Source organism: Pholcus phalangioides, unplaced genomic scaffold, assembly GCF_987345545.1.
Source record: "Pholcus phalangioides strain wild (caught in Gottingen) unplaced genomic scaffold, Ppha-v1.0 ptg000003l_1, whole genome shotgun sequence".
In the NCBI taxonomy this organism is placed as follows: domain Eukaryota; kingdom Metazoa; phylum Arthropoda; class Arachnida; order Araneae; family Pholcidae; genus Pholcus; species Pholcus phalangioides.
Window position 1 is genome coordinate 30,451,435 of NW_028301596.1, and position 24,963 is coordinate 30,476,397.

Consider the following 24,963-nt stretch of genomic DNA (forward strand, 5'->3'; position numbering starts at 1 on the left):
ATATTTACAATGTAAAACTTTCACTGATTCAAGATAGTGATCTTTGAAAGAAATTTATGTAATTATGCTTGAACAAGCTATAGCATATTCAGGTTAATGAGTTACACACAGTTTCCAGACTGTGGCTGTTAGGCCATGGTCTCTAAGGCATTTTTTTCTGATGTTTTGCCTACATCTGTGGCAAGCATCTTCAGAGGTTAAGCACATGTATGTTTCTGCGACAAGAGAGACAGGTGTTTGATGCAGAACATACGTGTTTAACCTCAAAAGATGCCTGCAAAAGGTATACCGATTTAAATCAGCTTGATTTGCATCATAAAAATCACAATTTAAATTACTTGGTTTTTAAAAAAAAAAAAAAAAAAATTATTTAAATTACAAAATTCAAACTTCACTTTTCCTTTATATTAACTTCAATGATGGTAAAAATGTTATTCTTGTCAAGTGAAAACTCTTAAGTAAAAACTAAAACCAAGTCTGAAACTAGTTAAAAACTCAATAACAAACTTATTCTTGTAAGTTCTTGATCAGAATATAGAAAATCTGGTAAATATAGATTTGAACCTAATCCTTAGATGCAATGCAGAAAGAAAGCTATTCTTTTTCTGGATTTTGTGCATAGAAAAAAATTGCAGAAAAATATAGGGAGCTAAACTTAGATACAACTGCACTAAGTATTCACAATGCATTGCAATGAGACCCCGATTAAAGAACAGGAAATTAGTTTCTGTATAAAGCCTTTAATTCTATGTATTAATTGATAATTTAAAATAATCAAGAAAAGGAAAAATTAACATTTGATTTTTGTAGCAGGAAAAATTATTTTTATAGCAGTACTTAAGTTTTGTAGCACTTGAAAATTTTGGCAGTTAACAAAATACACAGTTTTTATATACATATAATGAAGTAGCATACACAGGATTACTTTTTACTTTAAAAAATGGTGTTATCTGAGCTAAGAAGGGAGGTGCTCCCACCCACAAGGCATAAAATACAGAGATTTTCTATAGAAGAAATTCTTTAATTATGAAAAAATTTTAAGAGTTCTTTTGATATTTATATTTTTACATTCTCTACAATATCAACAAATGAGAGGCTTTTAACATGGTATTTTCTATTTCAAAAATAATTTGAAAATGACCGTTTTTAGATTTATCTTGTAGACTTGGAAAATAAAAACTATATTATTAAATTATTTTTAATTTAAATTACAGAAATAAAAACTATAGAATAATAAACTATTAGAAATTTAATAGAATGATTCTATTTTCACAAAAAAATTCAATCCGAGTACATTTTCACTCCCTATTTTTCACTTATTTCTTGACCTTTTTCTCATTTCGTTACTTTTCCATGATTGTAGACACCCTAAATTTACCGATGGCTTTTGCATCACAACTCCTGATGTTAAAGACGGATTCGTCATTGCTGTTTTTCAAGTGTGATATGTTCTTTTGCAAACTTTTCCATTCTGTTAAAGGATATACGAATGCTTCGTCAAGTACAGCTAGTCAGGGAAAATCATTGTAATTTGAAAAATAATTAATGTAAGGAATGATGTGCTAATAATTAATAATGTGCATAAATCAAAGGAGTCTGTTTTTCGTAAAAAAATAGCTGGAAACACCGACTGAAGGTTTTTTTTCATTGTTCTGCAGATGAGCAGCAATTCGCATAGTTTGATCCCATTTTATACATTGTCGGAAGCCTGGGCACCGAATCCTGGGGAAGGGACCTCAAGCTAATTCTATTTGTGGTCAAAAGAAATAGAATTTTGGAGGAAGACGATTGATGTTACTGAAAAGTCAGCTTCTATTGTGATTCAACTTCAAAGTTTAGGCCTATTAGGGGAAAATTTTGTTTTTGACACAGGATGGAGCAAAATTGAGGAATTTTGGAATTTTTGTAGCAGAATGTGGCAAACACTGGAAATTGTAGCAAAATGTAGCCAGATATCATAAATTGTAGTAATTTGTAGATCTTCCACCCTTGAATAATAGATGTTGTACCAACAAAAATACAGTTGGACTTGAAATGTTAGCACTTAAAGTGAAAAGTCTAGGGTTTGCTCATTTTTTACCAAATCTGTGAAAGAATAAAAATGTGTAAATTATTAAGCAACATCATGCAAGCTGGAAACACATCTTAATAAATGCATCCATCAATAACGTAAGAAACTATCTGGTCAATAAAATATGTTTTTTACTTAGTTGATGAACTACCCTTTGGTTGTACATCGAGTGAATCGAGAAACCTGCCCCATATTTGTTAGTCCCCACCAGTCACTCACTTTAAGGAATAAAAGCATATTTTCTCTATAAGAAAAATGTTAATCCATAAAGTTAATTTGGAGCTCAACGACCTTTCCTGACAAAAACAGATTTTTTTGTGTTCATATTTCCAGTACAGTCAAATCCTGTTATAACAAACTACAAAATACCGGAGAAATCACTTTGTTATAAAGGAATTCCAGGTTTTTGTATTCTTTCTATGTAAACTTCTCTGGGAGATTAGAAAAGTGTTTGTTAAAATGAGATTTCTGCTATAATAGTATTCGTTAGAACGGGATTCGACTGTAGTTTATTTTTTAATTGCTAGTTTATTTATTAATGATAAATTAAATTTGAGAGATTAGGTGAAAAAATATACATTCTTAATGACTAAGATTTGTTTTGAGTAATAAGCAGTCAGTTAATTAAAATTTTAAAAAATTGGATTAAATCAAAAAATATTTTTTTAAATTTTTTAACCATGATTTTTTTTCATACCCTGTGCCTGCCACAGATGTGAGCAAAATATCAGGAAGAAAATATCTAAGACTGTGGCCTAACAGCCATGAAATCATGTGTAACTCATTGAACGCGGCCATGCTTTAGATAATACTTCATATCCACACTCCACACACAGGTGAGTAACAAATACTCATTTTAATTAAATCTGATAATCTCTTGCCATAATTTAAACTTACCTTCACTAAAAATAATTTAAAGCGATACCTCGGCTAAGGAAGATAATTCATTTTGGAATCATGTTCGTTAGCAAGAATGCAATTTCCCATAGATTTCTATGGAAAACCCATTTAATTCATTCACTGTACTGCCCAAAATTTAAAGATAAGTTTTTAGAATACCAAGGAGTGTTATAAAAAAGGCAAAAGCTGACCGAAAACTAAAATTAAGAGCTTCGAAACAGGATAAATGAGAAGTTTACAAGAATATGTGACACTAAAGATCTTATGAGACATTAAAGATCTACAAGGCCTACACAACCACACAACACCAGCTTTAGTTTATTAACCAATAATTTGGACAAGGGCATTAAAAGTATTTCAAGCCTGTGGGTGATTGTCTTTGATTTTATAGAGCCTATAGGAAATTTTGATTTCTGAATCAATTCTGGGGGGACTATGGCCTATGCCACAAATTACTGTGGCTACACCCACAACATGCCATAGTGTTGTTTGCAAGTACAGTGTTTCCGACTTAGAATAAGATTAATTTTGGTGCTTGTGAAAATATAACAAATAACAGTTTATTTTTGTAAATTTTATTTTCAGAGTATATTTTAATCTTATCTGTTCATTTTTTAATCATGAAAATAATGTTCAAAAAATTTAATAAATAGTTTTTAAAAAATGTAAAAAAAAAATCATGTATCCCTCTATTTCTTTCGAATGTGTGTCTTAATGAAAGACTATTTTGGGAAAAACAATTAAAGAAATTTGAAAATTATTTGGTGAATTAATTGATAAATGAATGAAGTCATGTAAAAAACCCATTACTTTTATGAAAATTTCTCTTGATTTTCAAAATGCATTAATACTTTGCTGGGGTCAAAATGACACCACGACGGCAGTTATGCACAGAATTTTCACAATGCCAGTTAAGAGTTAAAGTTGGTGCAGACACAACCAAGTTGAGTTCATAGGTGTCCCCATCTATCTGCATTTTGGTCAGCTCATTTCTGTGTCTTGTACATGTAGATGGAAAAGACAAGCAACTGCAATGTCCAGACTATTCAGTTTGATGCAATGCTAAGTCTTGTACTGAAAGAATACATGCTCTGAAAACAACTTTTTTCTTTTTGTCAATGTATTTTCTATAAGCTGAATATTTTATTTTACATGAAATGGTTCAAAAAATTTCAGAACGAGAAGTGGAGGTAAATTTTCAAAAATATTCCAATATGGACATAGATAATCAGTAATTAGGCTCAAGTGACAGCAATTCTGATGATTGGCACAAAAATTCAGTTTGCAACATGGCTGTGTTAGGTTAGTATGTACATCCATACCTATGAAAATGTTTGTTAGCTGAATCTGATTTTTCTATCGCGGCTAACAAGTAGTCTTCATTAGCCTAAAAATTTGTAAGCCCAGGTATTACTGTAATTCTTTGACATATTGAAAATATATTTAGGCAGCGGAGCCAAATTTCTAAGGAGCCAAGAATGATTTTTGTTTCAGAAATAGGCCTAATGTTGTCTCAACTGTTTTAGGGCCTAATAACTTCTTTCCATGTTGCAACATTCTGTAATTAGATCAGAAAATTTTGTGTTATCTTTAGACTCTAATTTAACAATCAAATACAGAAAATTTTAGATGCCAATAGAGATTTTCTAGTCGTCATGGTGACCTGGGATTTCGAGCACTGTTGTGCATATGTGTCAAAGAGTCTCCCTATGTACTTTGAAGATTCGCTTCACATATGCATAAGGATGTGTGTGGTTCGAGAAAAAAATGCTTTGGGGAAACATTTATGCATTTCAAACACAAAATTTGGATTAAAATGATGTTCATCCATCTCAACAAAAATATTTTATAGTGGGATGAAACTAAGTCAGTGGGATGAAATTCTATGTTGAAATCTACTGGATGATTTTTTTTTTATTTTGAGTAGATCAAAATAAAACACTGCTTTAAAATAATTTTTATTGTTGATAAAATCGTTAAATGCATGGCTCCTACAACAGGAAGGCTTAAACACTCAAATAGTCAATATGAATAATCACCGACTATTTCGGTAAGTTTGATGAATTTTACAAATTTATTGATTATGTATAATTCTCACTCGTAAATGTGATAAATTGTTAATGAATTACTTGAATTTACTGAACATTTCGCTCAAACTTCAGTCTGAATGACAGATTTGATGGGTAATTTTGATTATGTTTAAAAATGTTGATAAATGTAAAGCTAATACTACAATGGTGATAATAATTTATATGTTTATATCTCTGTAACACTTTTTTCATTTAATTTTTATGCCGAAATATGTCAGTGCACCTATCACATATGGAAGAAACTGGAAAGTGGTTGAATTTAAGTGATATCCTTGCACGATTTCTTTCATATTTATCATACTAACTAACCTCATTAGGTAACTGTGCATAATAAGACAGGTAAAAGTGATATATTTCAGAAAATTTATCAAACTTTCATAGAGCAGATTGGTGATTATGCATATCGGGCAATTATCAAAAACATCACATCTCCATCACATTTTCCATAACATATATTTCATAATTATTTTTCAATATTACCATAAGGTTTTGGCCAATGGGCCCATTTCAAAGATGTTGGAGGAGGGGGGGGGGAGTCCCCCTTGTTAAATCCCTTGTGTCATCCCTCCCCCAATTAGAAACAAAGACAGAATGCAAAATAATGACAATGTCAATTTCAGCAATTGTTGATAACTCACCAGTTGTTCTTCTTTAACATAAGAAGAGGCATCAGCTGGGATGTCTGGCGGTTGAAGCACGGCTACATTGTTGTTAGCAGTGGTGATTGGGGGGTTGGCGCTGGTCATGATAGTGGCCGCCGCCGTATCTTTTTTAACGTTGTAAGGGATCGGGACTAGCCTCACGGGAGCACCTGGGGGCCTACTGTATTTCTCGAAAAGTTTCTCGCTGACCCTCCACACGGGCGGGCTCTCAACGACTTTCTGCAGTACGCCCTCATTTCTCAGGCTATACAAAATGCTGTTGACCGCTTTCTTGGGCTGCTGCACGGCGCGACAGATATCTATCAACTTAACGTCGTTGTTGTAATTCAAATGAAAGAAATCTAGAAGCTGCTGGCGCAAATTGATGTCAGCCATTGCAAAAGAAAAACAGCGAGACCCCAATTTTTTTCTCCCTCACGCCAAACCAAAGAAAGGGGGGACGAAAAAAAAAATAATAATAATAACAAATAAAACAAATGCACACAAGTTCACGGAGAACGGAGTTAACCTATTGTCCTCTCGACTTTTAAAACATCGCTGCCGTATCGAAAGAGGCGAGTTTCGATCACGAAAAAATGCGAGAGTGGATTCGGTCGACGCGATGGGGGGAAAAAAAGAAGACAATTTATAAATTCAATAAACGATGCCAGCATAACATATAAACGATGGATGATTATATGAAACAAATCGCAGCATTAGGACTAAAATCACTACTAATGCCATCCCAGTATAGACAAACTGAAGGGTGAGAGAGGAAAAAAGAAAGAAATACGAAAAAATCCTTTACGTTTCCACTTTGATCGTCGAGAAATAGTTCTCAATTTCGCCGTAGGGGTGCGAGAGAGTAGCCAAACTATGTCCAACAGAACTCCAAACAAGTCGAAAAACATTTGAATTCAATTTTCTGGAAACCTTTTAATCATTCTAAAATTGTCAAAAAATTAGTTTTAGTATGAAAAAGGGGCACCAAATACTATAAAATAAATAATATACAAGAACTTGAAATTCAAGTGCTCCATTAGCGGGGCAAAAGATTCATGATCCGGAATCTTTTAAAAATTTGGAGGCAATTATTTTTTTCAGTTAAATTTATAAGTTCTTTTTTTAATATCATAAACAGGTTTAACACTTTTCATTGTTTACAATTACTATCCATATCAAGGAATTTTTCTCATCCATGTAAAAAGTACTTCAAGAAAATAAATCACCAATTTTTTTTTTCATTTTAATTTACAGATTTTTAATATTATGAAGACACTTTCTTTTTTCTATAACTGTTGATTTATTCAAAAATATCTTCTTCATTTAAAGGGCATTTCGAAAAAATTAAATGACTTCAGTTCCCATTTATTCGGACTAAAGACAAAAAAAAATTGGTCACATGAAAACACTATAGGCCCACAAACTTTTGCGACTTGCGGGCCATAATCTAGATATTATTGCTTCTGAGGGAAGTAAAAAAAATAGATTTCGAGGGCCAATTTTTTGTGAAAGAAAAAGGCCGATCAAATCAATTTTTCTTGAGTGTAAAATTCAAACTTGAGGGCGCGATCAAAAGGGTGAGAGCTGAAATGAAATCCGGTACTCTTTCCCCACTTCTATTTCCAACTTGTGAACAAGGAAACTATATTATAGTTTAGATTTATCGCTGATACTGCAAATACAGATAGTGTGTTTGTTGCCAAAAGCCTGTACGTGAACGTACTAATTTGTCTAAATTTTTATTTTCTGTGTGTATACATTTCGTGTGTATACATACATTTTAAGTATACATTTCGTATACTTAAGTTAACTTTGCATTGCGTACTGTTTTAAAATAAATATCTATTCTCAAATTGCTTTGCGGGCCGCATAAAATTCTCGAATTGGCCAAGGGCGTCTGATTGGCCAGCGGGCCGCGTTTATCGCTACTGCTTCTGAAACTTCACTGTATAGCCCGATGCGCAGGTCCCAGTCAGTCAGTCCCATGTTTTGTAAACATCAGCATAAGACAGAGAGCATATCCAGCACGTGGGTTTGTTAAATGCAAAGTCCCACAAGCTCGACTCAGATAAATAATTGCGCAACCGCTTATGCTAACAATGCCGTGAATGCTGTGGCAAATTATGGATTTGAAAAACAACTCGCAGGTAGTAATTATTTTTTAAATTAAATTTACTTTTAGATGGCGGTAGTTTACAATGAAGATTAGCATTTATGCTACAAAAATGGTTGTGGAAATTGTCATTTGAAAATTGTGACCGGGGCTAGCGATAAAACTTGATAACAGTGGCGTCGGAGCCGGAGTTCATATGGGTGCTGGAACCTCCACAATATTTTGGAGCAAAGGAGCCAAGCGCAGAGCCAGTATCACGCACTGGTAAATAGGGCATATGCCCAGGGCCCACAAATTTTGTGGAGCCCCGAAGTTGGCTACATTTTGTATTATAGACACTGCCTCAAAAAAACTATTATAAGGCCCCCCAAAAAACGAAAATTAATGTTTGCCCAAACGTATGAGAAACGGGCCCTGGCAGTGCATCCTCAGAATTGATTCAGAAATCTAAATTTATAAAACCACAAGCTGAGCACACCATGGGTCTAAAATATTTCCAAAGTCACTGTTTGATTGTAACTTATTTTCTCTGTCATTGAAGAAACTATATTTACTATTTTTAATGTAGTTTCTTCTAACAAATTAAAAAATCATATAGGAATTCGATTTTTAATCGAGCTATCAACTGACCCCAATTTAGCTTCGGTGGAAATCCCTGGTCAAAATAAGCATTTGCAAGGAAGACACAACTAGTATTAAAGCCAGTAAATATATGTTTACGATTTTGCCCCTTTTTATTACTCGTGTGGAATTCAGACTCGGTGGGGTTTTTTTTTTTTGCTAATGTATGTAGTATAGCTTAGTGCACAGCGTTGCAGCTAAAAGGAAGCAGGGACACCTGGTGCGTTATGCTAGGAAGGAAGCTGAGTTCACGTTTTTTTTCACTAAAAGTTACTACGAAACACCAAAATAAATACTGGCTTGGGCAACAAGGCAAATTTCGGTTTCTAGTTGCACCCCCTGGCTTGATGGTCAGCAGGCCTCAATAAAATGTCAAATGTGTCCTGTGCTACACCAGCTATCGAAGGTGCCTGCTTGGTAAACATGAGCATGCATTTGTTTAAAATTGTTATTTTGCAGGACTTGCTGGCCTCTTACATTGGTGTTTTATGTAAAATGTTTTTGTATTTAAAATCAGAGGAAAATTATATTAACTTGAGTGTCATACATCATTTCTTAAAAACCATCAAATAAGTTGATTCTTCAATGACAATATCACACTTCCCTTAGCCTTGATCTATCTTCACAGTAGTAATTTACTATAGTTTTATCTTCTGAAAGATTACTGCATCAAAATTTAACTTAACTATACCTTTGTAGCATTTACATATACAGGGTAATTCAGAAACATTACCAAACTGAAAGGGCAATTCAGGCATACAATAACAATCTAAAATTGCATGGAAACATCAGTGCACTAATTCCATCTGGAACCGCTACAGGGAGTTGTTATGTCACACACTTTTAAAGGAATGTGTACGAGATGCATAATTAAGTAGTAGTAACAGGCATGCAGAATTTTTAATGAAGCAATGCATATTGGAGAGAAAGAATGCATGTTCTGAGTTTATGTGTGGCTCCCTAACGTATTCATATTGTCATAATTGAGACTGCAGGTTTGCTGAGTTGAGTTTAGGATTGATAAAGTGGGGGATGCAACAACTCTCTGTGGTGGCTGCAGTTGGCATTTGCGCACCCGTGGTCCCATGTGATTTTGGATTGTTATCGTATGTCTGAATTGCCCTTTCAGTTTAGCAATGTTTTTCTGAATCACCTTGTATACAGGTTCAGGGACTTCCATCTATCTTATAAAGATAAAATAGGCAATAAATGAATATTCCTATAAATGTAATTTAATTGTTAACTCTTACTTGCTATGGTGAGATTTTTTATAAAAGGGTCTCACATTTACAAACAGAAGCTTGAAAACCACAGAAAAACATTTTAAGCTGACCATCGTTGTGCAGCCTGAGGCGATTGAATGACAGTATGACACTGTTTAATATATTAGCACTACTACTATAACTACTAAATTTCCATTTACACACGTTAAGTGATTAAGTAGTTAAATTTTTTGTCAAGTGCATTAAATTAAATTCTGTTCCAGCTCCCATCGTAAGTAATCAAGTGATAAATGCTTATTGGATAATATGAGTCCACTAGCACATATACATACTTTACCAAAAAAAATTTGACCCAATCCTATTTTACTTATTTAATTAACCACTTAATCTTTCAACTCAATCTGTATAAACGGCTCTTAACACTCGCTTACATTATAAAGTACTTGACCACTTAAAACTTGAACTACTAAATCACTTGACATGTGTGAACAGGCTTGTGGTCTATTGTACTGTCAGTTTGGTTCACACTCTCCGAAAGAAATTTTTGCCTTTCAAGGATTGTAGTCACATCTATTGTTTTCATTGACAAGAGGACTTCTTTGTGAAAATTGCTGACTATTACTACAAGTAAACCATGTGTGACAAAAAATTCTTACAGTACTGCTTCATTCTAAAACAGTTTAAGAATTGAAAATCCCCATAAGTTACTATTAGTGAACCCAATATTTCACAACCTTGTTGTGCTTCAACATGGTTTGAGAAGCTGTTTCGAAGAGCTAAATCATTCAAATATTAAAATTTTCTTGTCACGAAGCACAGATCCACGGCAACGGGGGAGGGGGGGGGGGAAGGAGGGAAACTTCATAACCATATTTCCCACTTAAAAGACAAAACATATATTTTCTCGTATTTTTTTCAGCCAGGCTCTTGAAGGGGGTGATTGCCACCCCCTGTATCCATCCCTACTTACCACCAAACACAACTTCAAATTGAGTTTTTCTTTGATTAGATTTCAATCACTATTTTGGAATGATGTTTCCCTTCTTTTGATTTGCAGGAGTTGCAAGCTCCAGAGGCAAAGGAGATATATGTCCTTATGCAAAATGAATACAGAATATCAAGGAATATTAGAGCTCAGTGGTTTTTGGACAATTTGAATAAAGTTGTTGAAATAACTCCAAAGAAGTCTAAGGTGATATATTTAAGGAACTTATGTCATTGTTATGAGTGAGCTTGAAAATAAAATGATATTAAAAATTGTTAATAACATTTGTTTCTTTATACAATCACTCAAAACTGATTTTTTGAACAGACTTAATAGTGATCTGGGAAATATTTTTGATTTCTTTAACTAAAATTTGCTTTTAGTTCATGTAAATTTGTTCTATAAACTGTGAAATATTTACCAAATATAGTTACTTGATCATTATGCCTTGCATCATTTTTCTATGTTCAAAATCGGCTTATAAGCAGAGGCCTATATGCAGACCATTCATGGGCCAGGCAAATTTTGCAACATTCCTTCCTGTTATAATACGCTTTTCTTGACCATTCATTTTCAAAATTTGCTTCCCATTCAAACATGCAGGATACTACTTAGTCCCTTGTGAATATGTCTCTTCATATAAGTTAAGTCAATTAACTGCAAAACAGTTTGGGGGGGGGGGGGGAGAAAGAATGGCCTGTTGAAAAATTTAAAAAATTTGGCGAGTCAACTAAGCCTAACTATTGCTTAAGTCAAGATGGGCATTTTTACTAAATGATAATTTTATGCATATGTTCATGACTGGAAAACCTTAAATGTTATTAAATTTCTTGCATTAAAATTTTCTCAACTTTTTCAGTCCCTCTGTCGTAAGATATTCCAGTCCAGCACATTAAAAAAATTCCACCTAGCTAAATGAAATGCTCATAGAAACCTCAAAATTAGTTCTAGGGTCTTTGGTTGTATCTTATTCATACTCGTCTGTCAGCAGAAACCAATTTCAGGCAGTTTCACAGTTAAAAATAAACATGAAAACATAAAATTTAGAGCTTCTTCCGTGACTGAGGAGGTTGATCTATAATTTCCTATTTACTCTGTTGTTTATATTATATTTGCTAATTGCTATTCTTCTGCTAATGATCAATGCTATATTGCAGGAACAATGTTTGAAAGAAATAGAAATCATTTCTGCTATTCCAAAAGGATACGAGTGTGGTTATGACTTTCATGCAACTGAAGAAAAACCAACTCATGTTTTAATAGTAGCTGATACAAAAGTAATATTCCTTGCGACTCGTTACAAGTTGGTTTTTTGCCTGGACCTGAGTACATCAGTAGCATCTGTGGTATGCATCTTTTTATTTTGTACTAACCCCTTTTGTTATATTCTGAAATTTTACTTTTGAGATTTACGGTAGTTTGGTTTTTACTAAAATCTTTATGTAAAAAAAATTTGTACATAATAAGAGTGCAATTTAATGTGTCACTCCTAGTTGAAAAAACAAGTAATTGTTATCGATTTATAAAAATAATTTTCAATCCTTTTAAAAATTTTCTTTCAAATTGTCATATTGTCAGTAGTAACACATCATCGACAATGCAGGGTAAAATAAATTGATCATCATACAATTTCTAATTTGATCCTCGCACAATTTCTGTGTATAAGAGAAATCAGGTGCAGATCTATGGGGGGGGGGGATTGAATTGGGATGATCAACCCCCCCCCCCCCAAAGGGAAATGTGAATATGATATTGCATTGGATAAATTTGTTGAAAATTACTTGTATCAATATTTTTCATTACATACAAGATTCAAGCAAACTTGACTAAAAAACAGAAAAAACAAGAATTTTTTCAAAAAGTTGAGGCAGAGCAGCAACCATGACTGTCCCAAAACATACAGGACAATGCCGGACGTATGGTCACCAGATCCACAGCCATTGTAGAAAAAATCACCCCACCAACAGTGAGCTCTAGATTCGCCCCTGTGAGAAATACATATACTGTGAAACTCCTCTAAGATGGCCACTCTGTGTTCCGCAAAAAAGTGTGTCTGTGGAAAAGCACATTTCAGGGGGGGGGGGGGTGTCAAAATAGCGGCTATTAATGTCACAAAAAAAATCTTGCGTTCAATTTATTTACAATGCATCAAAAAGCAAATACAGTAAAAGTGAATCAATACAAATTGTCATTTCATGAAGTCAAAAATTTTTAGTTGTTATTTTTTTGAACATTTTTCTTTAACAATTTCATTTCAATTTTTTTGTTAAATTTTTTCAACATATCTATCGAGGAAGAGTTCGGGCCCTTGATTCTCAGTATAAGATTTTTAAGTTTTCCTATAGTTTCCATTTCTTTTCTACAGGAAACTGTTCTCACTTCCTCATTCGTTATCGTCTGAATCACCTTTTTGTTCAGTCATCCGATTTGTTGTAGAAATTTTTGCTTGTTTGGCTAGTAAAAAAACTAAAATTCTTTGTATTCCAGATTCAATTACTGTAGTTTCGAATTCCTTTTCCTCTATTAAATTATGAAAATGAAACAAAGTTTTAATGAAAATTGTTCAAAAGAGTGTAAATAAGAGCTATCAGTCTTTTTTTGCCTCTTTCATTAAGACATTTTTTATTGTCAATTTCTAAATAGTTGCGTCAACTAACATGCAAGAATGAAAAGAATATAGAATGAAAGAATGGAGCTATGCTTAATAGTTTTGCACTCTCTCCATCAAATTCGCCATAGCAATAAATAGTATCAGGATCACTGTTGTCGTTTTTCAAGTTCAGCGTCCCACTAATTCTGTTGATGTCATCCGAAATTGATCGATCTTCTATATCTATAATATCCTCTGAGCATCCAGTGTTTTCAATACCACACTTCGAGAAGCATTTCTGAATCGTTTTGATGCAGACAGATCTCCCAAGCAGATGTACACCAGGATACTGCATCATATAAATTGATGGTTTTGACTAGTTCAGAAATGTGTGATACATCTTACATTCTAACTACAAGCTGTCAAATGATGTGTTTTCTATAAGTTTAAATGTGCGTATGGCACCAGCGATGTTGTATTAGGGGGTAAGAACTTCAGGGTTACATTAGAAAGTGTAAAATTTTCACCCATCGCAGAATGGCAAGGTGCATTGTTAAGCATCAGGAGAACTTTTCTTTTCTTTCGAAGCCATATTTTGGTTGAATTTTTCTAACCAATCTTCAGAGATTCCCCACGTCATCCAAGCCTTTTTGTTCAATCTATAATGAGCACCCCATCCAGCCATATTCACATTTTTAAACCATCTGGGCTACTCTGATTTTCCAATAATGAGCAAAGGCTGCATTTGCCCAAAACATTTGTTTTTTTCTTTCGAAAGTTTACCTCCTTTACAGTCTTCGTCTTTAAAGGACAGGGACTTAGATGGTAGAAGTCTGAAAAAAAGTCTGCTCTCATTTACATTATAGATGTCCCTAGGGGAGTAATTTTGGATTGCAGTTGAAAGTCATTCTTTCCAATCATACACAACTCCCAAGTCCACGTCCCCACTTTCACCACATATGGCACGAAATACAATGTTATTCCTTGCACAGAATTTATTAAACCATCCATTGCTGACTGAAAAGGTGTGGATGTCCAGCTTTTCTGCATTGCCCAATGTTTTTTCTCTCAACAGTGTACCACTGATGGGTAGCTGTATCGTTCATGCAATCTTGAACCACTCATACACACAAGAATTCAGTTCTGGGTATTTTTCTTCCCTCTTCCTAATTCCCCTTCTTTTTTTCCCAATGATTCCATGAGCTCACTTTCATTTTTCAATACGCAAAGGATTTGTGTATGTCCACATCAACATTTCTCTGCAAGTTTTTGAAGCGAATGACCTTTCTTGCTATCAGAAATAACATTCATGTGATTAGTACAATAGTATGTTGACAGAACTTTTTTTTGTTTTATTCTTTAGATGCACTCGCTCTCAAACCAAACAGCTAACTTACAAGCTTCACATGTGCCACTGCATTCAGAACACACATTACCATTTATCAATATAAACAATTTTTATAAAAATTACAAACATGAAATAAACTAAATAAAACCATAGAGTTTTGCACTCACAAAGTGTGATTAAGTTCTGTGTCATTAATATGCGAACTAATAACTCTCATCTCAGCAACCATGTTAATTATGCATTTCTATGATTTTTATGTTGTTTTACTTAGATGTTTTAAATTCTCCATAGGTTTCAGAATACAGCTTTTCAGTAGAGTTGCTGTGTATGAATTGCTGTAATTAAAAAAATTGTTTTGATTATAAGGTCTGTCAGCCCTTGAAGGAGAGAATTACTATTTTGCGGCATTGGTTTTTTTAGAACCACCTTCTAATTTTTTTTCACTCCTCCTAATGTAGGACAGCCAACATGAAACCATTTTGTTAGATGAAATTTATCCTGCTCTGAAGCAGAGCCTGCTTAGTATCTGCCAGGCAGTAAGTGTATTTGAAGCTATCTTATTGCAAAACAATTTTTTTTCTTTTTTTCTTTAAATCATTCGTTCTTTGATAGTTTTAATAACTTGATGATATCATTAATGTTAACTTACTGAAAATACATAGCTGCTACAAGTTGATATTGTTAGCTATTGCTTGTATTCAAATATTGCAGTGATTGTTTTTTTTTGTGGGCGAGTTGTGGATTTTATTAAATATGTCAAGATCTTCCATGATATTTCTTCAAACTCAATTGCTTTGGACAAGAACCATAGTAAAACCTGTCTAAGATGAACACCATATCAGATGGAAACCTGAACCTGTCTACGAAATCAAAAGACAGTCCCATCAATAATTGATGTTTCAATGTGCCCTTTATAAAACGAAACCGGTCTGCAATAAAATATTATTTGTCTCTTACAGTGGCGACTCCTGGTCGGATATTTTGTGGGGAGCACATATTTCAGAAAATATACCTCTAACTATCGATGATGATATGTAGTCAAGTACATGCAAGACCATAACTATGGTTTTTGCTGCCCAGGGCAAGCGTGATTTTGCCGCCCCGCCAATTTAAAATCCAATAATTTTATATAATGGTGTTCTTTGTTTCCCCCTAAATTTTTCCGCCTAGGGCAATCGCCCTCTCTGCCCCTCTGGTTCCAGCTCTGATTACATATACTATTTACAATTAGTCAAGTATTGCACTGCATTGAAAATTTTTATTCATCAAATTATTTTTCAAATTATCTGTATACCTATGCAGTACAAAAATAATAATGCTCTACTTAAAAAAAAGTTTACGCAGTGAGCTGAAGCGATGTCTTAACAATGAGAATCATCATTTAAGTTTAACAGTTGCCATCGGCAATGGTTTTGGCAAATTGTGAAAATTCATATTCTTTTTTCAATATCAGGGGTATGCACCTAGCCGAAATTTGAGCCCATTTTCCAAACCCTTTACAAAATTCCAGATCGAAAAAACGACCCTTTACAAAATAAAAATTAATGAAACCGTTGATTTGGAATTTCATTTCGTTTGTGTAGATTAACTAGATTGCTTCGTTTTCTACAAAATTACTTATTTTTCAAAAAATTAATGATCCTTTTCACAAAAATTAGAAAATTTTTCACAAAAACTGGACCCTACAAAAAAAGGTAGAAAAATGCCCGAATACTATGCTCTAATTTAAAAGGTATATAAATTTTTATAATAAAGTTATAAAATATATTTTTTTTAATTCAAACTTGGAAGATACAACAGATTTAAGAGGTAGTAGATTTATAAAAGAAAGTAGACGGAAGCATGAGTATTTGCATGTTGTTTTTTTTTGCTCGCCTAAAATGAGTATAATAGTCTTGTACTAACCATCCCCCTTTCTCCTTCCTCTGGTTTTTATACCATCAAAGGGTATCTCATATGGCGCGTGGCAAAGAGCGGCCAAAGAGGAAAGAAGAATACAGAGCCCTCTCCGTGGAAAACACTGCAGAACATTGACCATATGACCTGTATTTTATGGGACTTTTTTCTTTTTATGAATGCTTCCAAAAAATTTTCTTTTCTAATTTATAAAAATTCATTAAAAAAAAGAAATTCAATGGTTTTAAGTTGGTATCAAATCCATTTAAAGAATTAAATTAATGACATAATTTTCAGGGGCGTGCGCTCTTACGTGCCTCCTTCACGAGCTGCTCCTGGTCTTTTAACATTCTGTTTCACACTGCTTCCACTTAAAATTTTAAAAATAAAATGATTCAACAAATTGCTAACTTTTCTGTTATAAAAAAGGATTCAAAAATTTATTTGTGAACATGTATTCAATTATGATAAGAAATTCAAAATCCCACAATACTTATAAAAAATTTTAATTTATTTTATCCCTGAAATTTTTTGATAATCTTTAGAATTGTTAGATAACTGTCACATAAAATTTACTTTCAAAAACTGTAAAAATAGTGACTTATCTATCTTCTACTAATAACAGTAACAAAATATAACGGTTTCAAGTTGAAAGCTGTTCAGCTGTTGAAACTTTCAACGGCTGACTGGTGTGATGGTGAATTCAGGAAAGAAAATGCAACTGCCTTTGTGGAGAAATGAACCCACGTCCTCTCACTTATCGGATGAGCACAAGCTAGACCACTATGTTACAAAAGCAATAAACCTCTCTCCTTAGAGCTTGTGTGCGCTGATTGAGACCTGATATAGACAGTCAGACTTGGCCAAATAACTTGGGCCAAAGCTCACAATTGCTGACGCTGCTGGTGATTTATCAGAAGGTGATGTCACTCTTCCCTGATCACACGAAGATTTCAACAGCTGGCTGATGCACAGATGAATTCTGTAAAGAAAACTCAACTGCCTTTGTGGGGGAAATGTAATGAATTATATTTATTGGAATCACAGATAATATCATTCATTTTATTATACGATTTAATGACAATATAATCACTTTTGTACAAAGTATGTACTGAATTTATATCACATGGAAAAGACTTTACAGTTATCAGGATTTTGGTTTATTATCAATTTTTTTCCTGTCTTAAGTTTGTCTTTTGCACATCGGTTTATAAAAAAAAAAAAAAGAATTATCAAATTCATAATTCTGTCTTTTTTTAGAGTTGAAATCTACTTAACATGGAAGTGTTCTTTTATTAATATTTATTTTTCTGACAGTTTAAGATTCCAGGTTCACGTTTCCATTTTGAACCTCAACTTCACATCACTATCATTGCTAATATTGCGAATTGCCCTCCTGGAATGCCTCAGGTACTTTTCTCGTGATTTTTCTCACCTTTTTATAATATTTTGATGTTTTAATTTTGTTTTTTTATCTGATTATATATTTCTTAACATATTGTACTTTATATTAGAAAATGCAGACAAAATATTAGAAAAGTTTTTGTATCTGCCCTTCAAAAAAGTCTAAACTTTTGCATTTCTCATTTATTATCATCAAGACTGCATTCATAAGAAATGTTATTTAAAATTGAATATTTGTTTCAAGAACTATTGGTAGTAATAAAAGAAAATACAGATCGAATCGAATAAAAGGGGTTTTATTTGCACTTTGTTTAGTCCTTTTCACTGTGGTAGGGGGAAGAGAGTGAGTGGTGGGCTTTACATATAGACCATTATGAAGAATGATAACAGGATTTGTTTGTTTTCTTTTTTACTCACTAGCACCCCTCTTCTGGCATTTTTCACTAATGGTTATTTATTAAAGTGAATTAAAACTTTTTTTAAATTTTGATCAGGTGTACGTAATAGAATTCTCCTGCTCTAATCTCTCTACAGCCACGACTATTAATCGGAAGAGTTATAAAATTTTAGGAACCCCTCAATGAAGGGATGGGAAAAAAAAATTGAGAGCAAAACCATTTCGGATATTTATCACTGGAGGATGCTATATATGCAATTTATCATGTACATGTTATTGTACATGTATGTTTTTGTAAATCCATGGCTAAACTGCTTAAGCTTTATAGCAGGGTATCTCTAGCAAAACCATTTCCATTTCTCTACTAAACAGTGTGATGAGATAACAAGAATGTGATTTTGCAAGTGAAACTCTTCCACAGACATGGTGATACTGCACCAAAAGCTATGTATAAGATTTTCAGTCTTCGAAGAAGCTTCAAAGATTTCCCCTCATCTTTTCATTAAGGCTTTCCTAAAGTTTCATAATTTTCTGATGGGTAGTCTCACCACAAAAAAAGCTCACCACTCTTAAAAAGTCTCACCACAGAGAATAACAGGTCTACAACGATGCAATTATTCAATCATTACAATTCACTCGTAGTTAGAAAAGCTGATGGCAGATGATGGCACTACACATGACAAGCATTATACAGAAACAAACTTCACTTCGGGTTCACTACACGTACATGCGCATTTCAACATGCACCAATTCATTAGAATTCCATAGAGGAATATGGACGAAGTGCATGTGTGGTTTAGTAGTAGTAGTTGAGGCTGTAGACAGCTCATAACAGGAACTTTCATTATTACACTCTGTATTTTTAGGAGACATTTATATGCAGTTCTTTCACAGCATCAGAAACATAGTCAACTTGCCTTACTGTATCCACCAGTTATACAGGGTGTTCCATGAATAGAGGTACACACTTTAAAGAGAGGTAGAAAACATTGAGAGGATTGAGAATTGCATAGACACAGATGACTGGAAACATCATGCGGTGCTAGATGAGTCAACAGTACTGGAGGGGAAATATGTGATTTCCCCTCTCTGCCAGCTCCCTGTTTGTATACCTTTGCATGCTCCTCCCACAGCAACTACCACTCGAATGAGGAAAAATTACATATTTCCCCTCTAGTGCTGTCATGAACAGGCCGTCTAGTGGTGTACGATGACGTTTCTGGTCATGGGTTCCTATGGAATTCGCAATCCTTTTGATGTTCTCTACATAACCTTAACATATCTCTATGGGGGAATGCTGTATATTCCAAATAAATTAGTGCATTGTCATTGTTGTTTGTGCCAAAGAAAAATGTGGATGCTGATAGCATTGCTTGCGTGTTTCACAATTGTTCATTTAGGTTATGATCCAAGGATGGATCTTGACATCAAAGAATGTGTCTCTGCTACTCGAGAAATTGGAAAATAGTGTAAGAGGATTTGCAGCACAGATTGCAAACTCTGTTTCAAAAGTCTATGGTGCTCCTGAAAGAATAAGGGTATATTTGAAATAACATTGTTGAAAATTTGATTGTTTTTTTATTATTATCTATTGATGTTTTATTTGCATTCAAACCGGTTCATCCAAGTTCATCCTTGTCAGAAACTTTCCTGACACAGGGGTACAACAGAAACGGTGATATAACCACAGAAAAAGATTGCTACCCCCATTAAGGGGTTAGCTCACAAACCTCTCGATGAGTATAAAAAGCAAGGCTGTCATTCGGATTCAGCAATAAATTGTAGGTCCTGGTCTAATTAGCCCTCGTGTGCAGAAAATGACCGTGGTGCGACAAAAATGATCAAATTTGCATTCAGTTTTTCCATAGCTTAAAATAAAGTTAATCATAGACTTATCATTAGTTTAACACACAATAAGTTTTGTTCTACTCTATAGAAATCATGCATTTAAACTTTCATTTTAATAAAACAAAGCTTTTATTTTTTTGGGAAAGTTTTCATATTTAAATGTACCTTAATTTACAGGATTAATTTGTTCTGAAAAGTCAATCAAATCCATGGTGTCCAGAGTTAGGACATAAACATATCTATCAATTACAGTGCGATTTAAATTTTTGGTTAAGTAAAACAATAATTTGAGTTAACATTTATGTATTACAGGAAATAAGTAACTAAAATTTGCCAATGTCTGAGTTGGCAAAAAGTGGAAAAGTTGCCAAATATTTGTGGGGGGGGGGGGTCTCTCTCATAACCAATTAGTAACACTGAAACATATGTCGGGTATTTGAAAGGTTTTAATTTACTTTTCCTTCATTAGATTTTATTGTATAATAATATATTGTAAATTTTTTTGCTGTGATAATTCCAGAGTAAAATATTTTTTGCATCTTGTGCGCTGTTTGAAATTCAACCAATATAAAATTTATGCGGTTTTTTTTTTTGTAATATTTTTTTAGCAGATGTCATTGGACAGTATATCAGGCTCGTTAGCAACTGATATGGGTGATAATAACAGAACTTCCAAAGCTTCGCAGTCTTTAGTCTCTGACATCAGTGCTTTGAACCTTCTGCGCTATGGAATTTTGGCATTGCAGTTACTGCCAGAAAACAGTAGTGCAGGTAAGATTAGTGATCGTTAGTTGACACATTGCGTGAATCAAAGATTTATAAAATATATATTAAACATGATTGAGATATATGTTCATATTTTTTCAAATACTACCCCCTACAAAAATATTGTATTGTCATTAATGATACATTAAGTGTTGTAAAATTCCAATCGATTACTTTATTTTTACAAGTGACATTGACATTTAAAAAAATAACTTGTTTTGGATTTCATCGCCCCCGCATCTTAAACCTTTGGATTTTAGATCAGGATTTTTCACTGGCCTCCCCTTCTATATTATATTTAAAATGTAAAAAAAATAAAAATGGCAAAAAAGTGATAGGATTCATTCTATGCCCATGGGCTGGAACTCTGTCAACTTCTCTACTCTATGTGAGAGCCATATTGGATTTCATATGGACCACAGTGGTCTTTTGCCCCAGGAGGTCTGAGATTGGCAAAAGGTTGGGGAAAAACTGTTTATGAAATACACTGGAAAGAAATTCCAGTTAGTGAAACCAGCCTGAGTGCCGCCGTGGTAAGATGCTCATCTTCCACTATGAAGGTTACCATTAAGGTCCATGGATTCGAATCCGGGCGTAGAACGTTAGAAGCAAGTTCTTTACCTACCGAGCCTGGGGGGACCACCGATGGATGGAGCCTTCATTTCCTGCCCAACTCCTCTGGTTGGAAATTGTCGTATGGCGATATATATAAAATGAAGTTGGTGTGCAGTAAAGTAGTAGTTAATGAAACCATGATTTTGGAAAAAGCCAATGGTTTTTCAAAGGCCATAGAAATGATTATGAGGATGGAGTAAAATATATTTTGGTTCTCTCAATAACTTTTTTTTGCCATTTCAGTTGTATTTTTAATTTTTTATATAAAATTTTAATATATTTTTTTCACTCCCCTGGTTTTTGAGGTACTAATTCTACTGAATTTATATTATTGAATTTGAAATTTGATCATCATGTATTCCCAAGAGATCATTAGAATCTGTCCAGGGAATTTGTTAGTGTTAGTAGACATCCATGATTCGAACCCAGACCTACACATTCGAAGGCTCTGTCAGATCAGACACGACCCAGGTTCTGTCTCTTCTGGGATGTAAGCCCTTTATCCGTGTGGGTTGTATTTCATCTCTGCCACTACCGGGACTTGAACCCAGGTTCCTCGAATGCCAGAGGCTGGCTCCCTAATCACTGGACTGCCAGGGGCAAATTGATCTAATACAGTGTTTCCCATAGTAGGTGATACCGCTTGAATAGTGGTAACAGAATTCAGCACTACGCACATAACAAGCATTACACAGGAACAAACTTCACGTCAGGTTTCACTACACGTACACGCAAATTCCAACATGTACCAATTCGTTAGAGGTTCCGCAGAGGAATATAGATGAGGTGCATGTGTGGTTTAGTAGTAGTGGTAACAGAATGAACCAGTGTGGAAGAAACTACAAATCCACCATGTCTGTTGCATTTGTTGGCTTAGAAAGAGGGGCAATATATAGGGACGTTTTTTTATCTTGTGAAAGGGGGCAATGATGGAAAGAAGTTTAAAAAACGCTAATATAATATATGCATGTTTTATGAGATGAGCCAATTTTTTTATTATGCTGTCCATAACTTCTATTAAAATTAATTTTTTTAGGAATTGTGGTTATCACTGATGGAGTGATTAGTTTTCCAAATTCACAGATGCAAGATTCTTTGCTTGCGCAGTTAAGGAACAGTACCATATCCTGCTCTTTCTTACAAATTGGAAGCCAGTATCATCCATTTTCTAGTTTTGCACGGTGCCCTTATGTAGAACTAATGCAGTTCATATCAGCTGCAACTTGTGGAGCTTATTTCCCATATGCAGACATTTCAGTGAGATGTTTTTCTTTTAAGAAATTGAGTATGCAGCTATATGTATTATGTTGATAATATAAAAATTCATGAAAATATCTTGGCTGAATTCTTTCTTCATTTTAATTGCATTATTAAAATTGCCCACTTTTCATTATAATTAAATTTTTATCTAATCACTTTTTGATACATCTGTGTTTTTTGAATGTTAAAGCTATTTTTAAAAGCTATATGTGGCTGACATTTTGGTTTCAGTTGAATGGTTTATTGATGTTCTGTCTATAGTACTTAACTTAATCACATGTCCATATACCAAAATTGCTTCTAGCCATATAATTCAATTTTCAGGAGGGAAAATATAGTGATTTTTATTACGATTATGCTAATATTTTTTTCTTTGTTAGAATGACTGTTCAGAGTCCTTTAAACCAAATGCTTATCACGAGGCATTCTTGTATTGGAGCTTCCAGACAACTGCAAAGACAATACCTGATTTTCTGAAATTCTCTCCCAATAATCAATTTGGCTGGAATGTAGAGTAAGTGGAATTTTATTCACCAGTTGCTTCATCAGTACAATTAAGTTTTTTTACAATTCCAAACGTTTATCAATGCCATTAATTTTATGAGTTTTTGTTTCAGCAATCCATATTTTTATTCAGTGGCCAGTCAATCTAGGGTGAGAAAAAGACATGCAGAAGGACCATTGAAAGTTTCTCTGGAGAATGTTATTTCGTGTCGTCTTAGAGAAGGATATACAATAAAAAGTGTAAATCTGGATGAAAGTAAGTAAAATAATGTACTTTTATGCACACGTAAATGTGAGACCAGAATTTTACACTTAGTTTCTCATACACATTTTTGTTTTTATTGAATTATCTTTATCATGATTATCATTATTATCTTAAACATGATTATTAAAATATTTTTGTATTCTCATAGGTAAAAATGTAATGGAGGTTAAATTTCACCTGCCATGGAATTTAAGCACAAACTTCGAATATATGGCATCATCTAAAAATGTACAAAAGTTAGTAAATGTATATTAGTTGATAAACATGCAGCTTCAAGTCTTGAAACCTGTACTGAACTTTCAACTGCAATTATATATTCTTTCAATTATTTTTATACATGTGCAGTATAATATGCTATTTTTTCAACAATTTATGTCTCAAGTTTGCAAAATAAAGAAAGTGTGGAAATGTGTTTCATACTAAACAGATTTAATTTTGAATGTGTAGAATTTATGAAAAGTTCACCTTAAAGCGTTCTTTGCTATACAGACGAATTGTATCAAAGTTCTAATTTTTCCCAAAATATTGCATTTGCTTTTTAAATTTGAATATTTTTACTTATTTACAAATGGGATATTAAATCATTTTGTAAGAATGTGTCATTTTAAAGCTTAATCTTTTTATATATGTGTGGTCCATAATGTTAGTTCTTGTGAAGAAACGAAGAAACAATATAAATATATATATACTAGATAATTTACAATATGTCAGATTATTTCTTTCTTAAAGTTAATAATTTATACTCAGTTTGATAATTTTATGCAAATAAAATAAGTTTTTATATTGGCTATAGAAATCAATTTGAATTTCCATAATAATCATTCATTTTTAATAATTAAAATTAGTTTCTTTCGATAATATATATTTTTTTAATTCCATTCATATCTGCAAATGCAATATTTGATGAATGATCCTAGATTGATATTAATTTTTCTTCTCATTTCAGATTATTTTTTAAATTTTTACATTCTAAATCATTCACTATTATTTCTTTTTAGTTTTAGGGTTAATGATGCAGAACTTCAAATTCCAATGTGTCATTTTGAACTAGCTGTTGATGGATGCTATGAATTTCTTCATGATGTCACGTGTTCAGATAAGAAACCTATCAAGAGTTCATATCGTGTTGCAGTAATTAATCAGTTCTGGACTTACGTGAGGAAGTAAGCTTCTCTTTTTAGCAATGAGCATAATTATTCATTGTAATGCCATCATTTATTGCAGTACCATTTGTTTATTCATAAATATTGTTAAGCAATCTTAATTTTCCTAAGCATGCATTGGAAAAATGTAGGAACAGTCCCATCCAGACCTGCCAACTCCCCAGATTTTTCACCTTTCTTCCCGCTATTTGGAATTGGAAATTACTCTGGATTTTTGTCAAAAATTAGAGTTTTCTCTTTGTTTTACAGAAAAAATTATGA

General features: G+C 33.4%; 2 protein-coding genes across 4 annotated transcripts in view; one reads left to right on the plus strand and one right to left on the minus strand.

The window, feature by feature from the left end:
- LOC149088386 (uncharacterized) overlaps window positions 1-6,458 on the minus strand; it is a 48,684-nt gene extending 42,226 nt beyond the window's left edge. Inside the window, exon 1 of one of the 2 annotated variants that reach the window (XM_089247468.1) lies at window positions 5,700-6,458. In XM_089247468.1, the coding sequence (XP_089103594.1) occupies window positions 5,700-6,098 (399 nt within the window). In that variant the 5' untranslated portion in view covers window positions 6,099-6,458. The remainder of the gene's footprint in view (window positions 1-5,699) is intronic. The other variant, XM_089247467.1, reaches the window with a different exon arrangement.
- Window positions 6,459-7,678: 1,220 nt separating this feature from the next.
- LOC149088387 (KICSTOR complex protein SZT2-like) overlaps window positions 7,679-24,963 on the plus strand; it is a 110,526-nt gene continuing 93,241 nt past the window's right edge. The window contains exons 1-12 of one of the 2 annotated variants that reach the window (XM_089247470.1): window positions 7,679-7,852; window positions 10,720-10,854; window positions 11,805-11,993; window positions 15,044-15,121; window positions 17,799-17,891; window positions 19,683-19,820; window positions 20,742-20,901; window positions 22,547-22,767; window positions 23,151-23,284; window positions 23,388-23,530; window positions 23,688-23,775; window positions 24,538-24,702. In XM_089247470.1, the coding sequence (XP_089103596.1) occupies window positions 7,814-7,852; window positions 10,720-10,854; window positions 11,805-11,993; window positions 15,044-15,121; window positions 17,799-17,891; window positions 19,683-19,820; window positions 20,742-20,901; window positions 22,547-22,767; window positions 23,151-23,284; window positions 23,388-23,530; window positions 23,688-23,775; window positions 24,538-24,702 (1,583 nt within the window). In that variant the 5' untranslated portion in view covers window positions 7,679-7,813. Of the gene's footprint in view, window positions 7,853-10,719; window positions 10,855-11,804; window positions 11,994-15,043; window positions 15,122-17,798; window positions 17,892-19,682; window positions 19,821-20,738; window positions 20,902-22,546; window positions 22,768-23,150; window positions 23,285-23,387; window positions 23,531-23,687; window positions 23,776-24,537; window positions 24,703-24,963 lie in introns of both variants that reach the window. The other variant, XM_089247469.1, reaches the window with a different exon arrangement.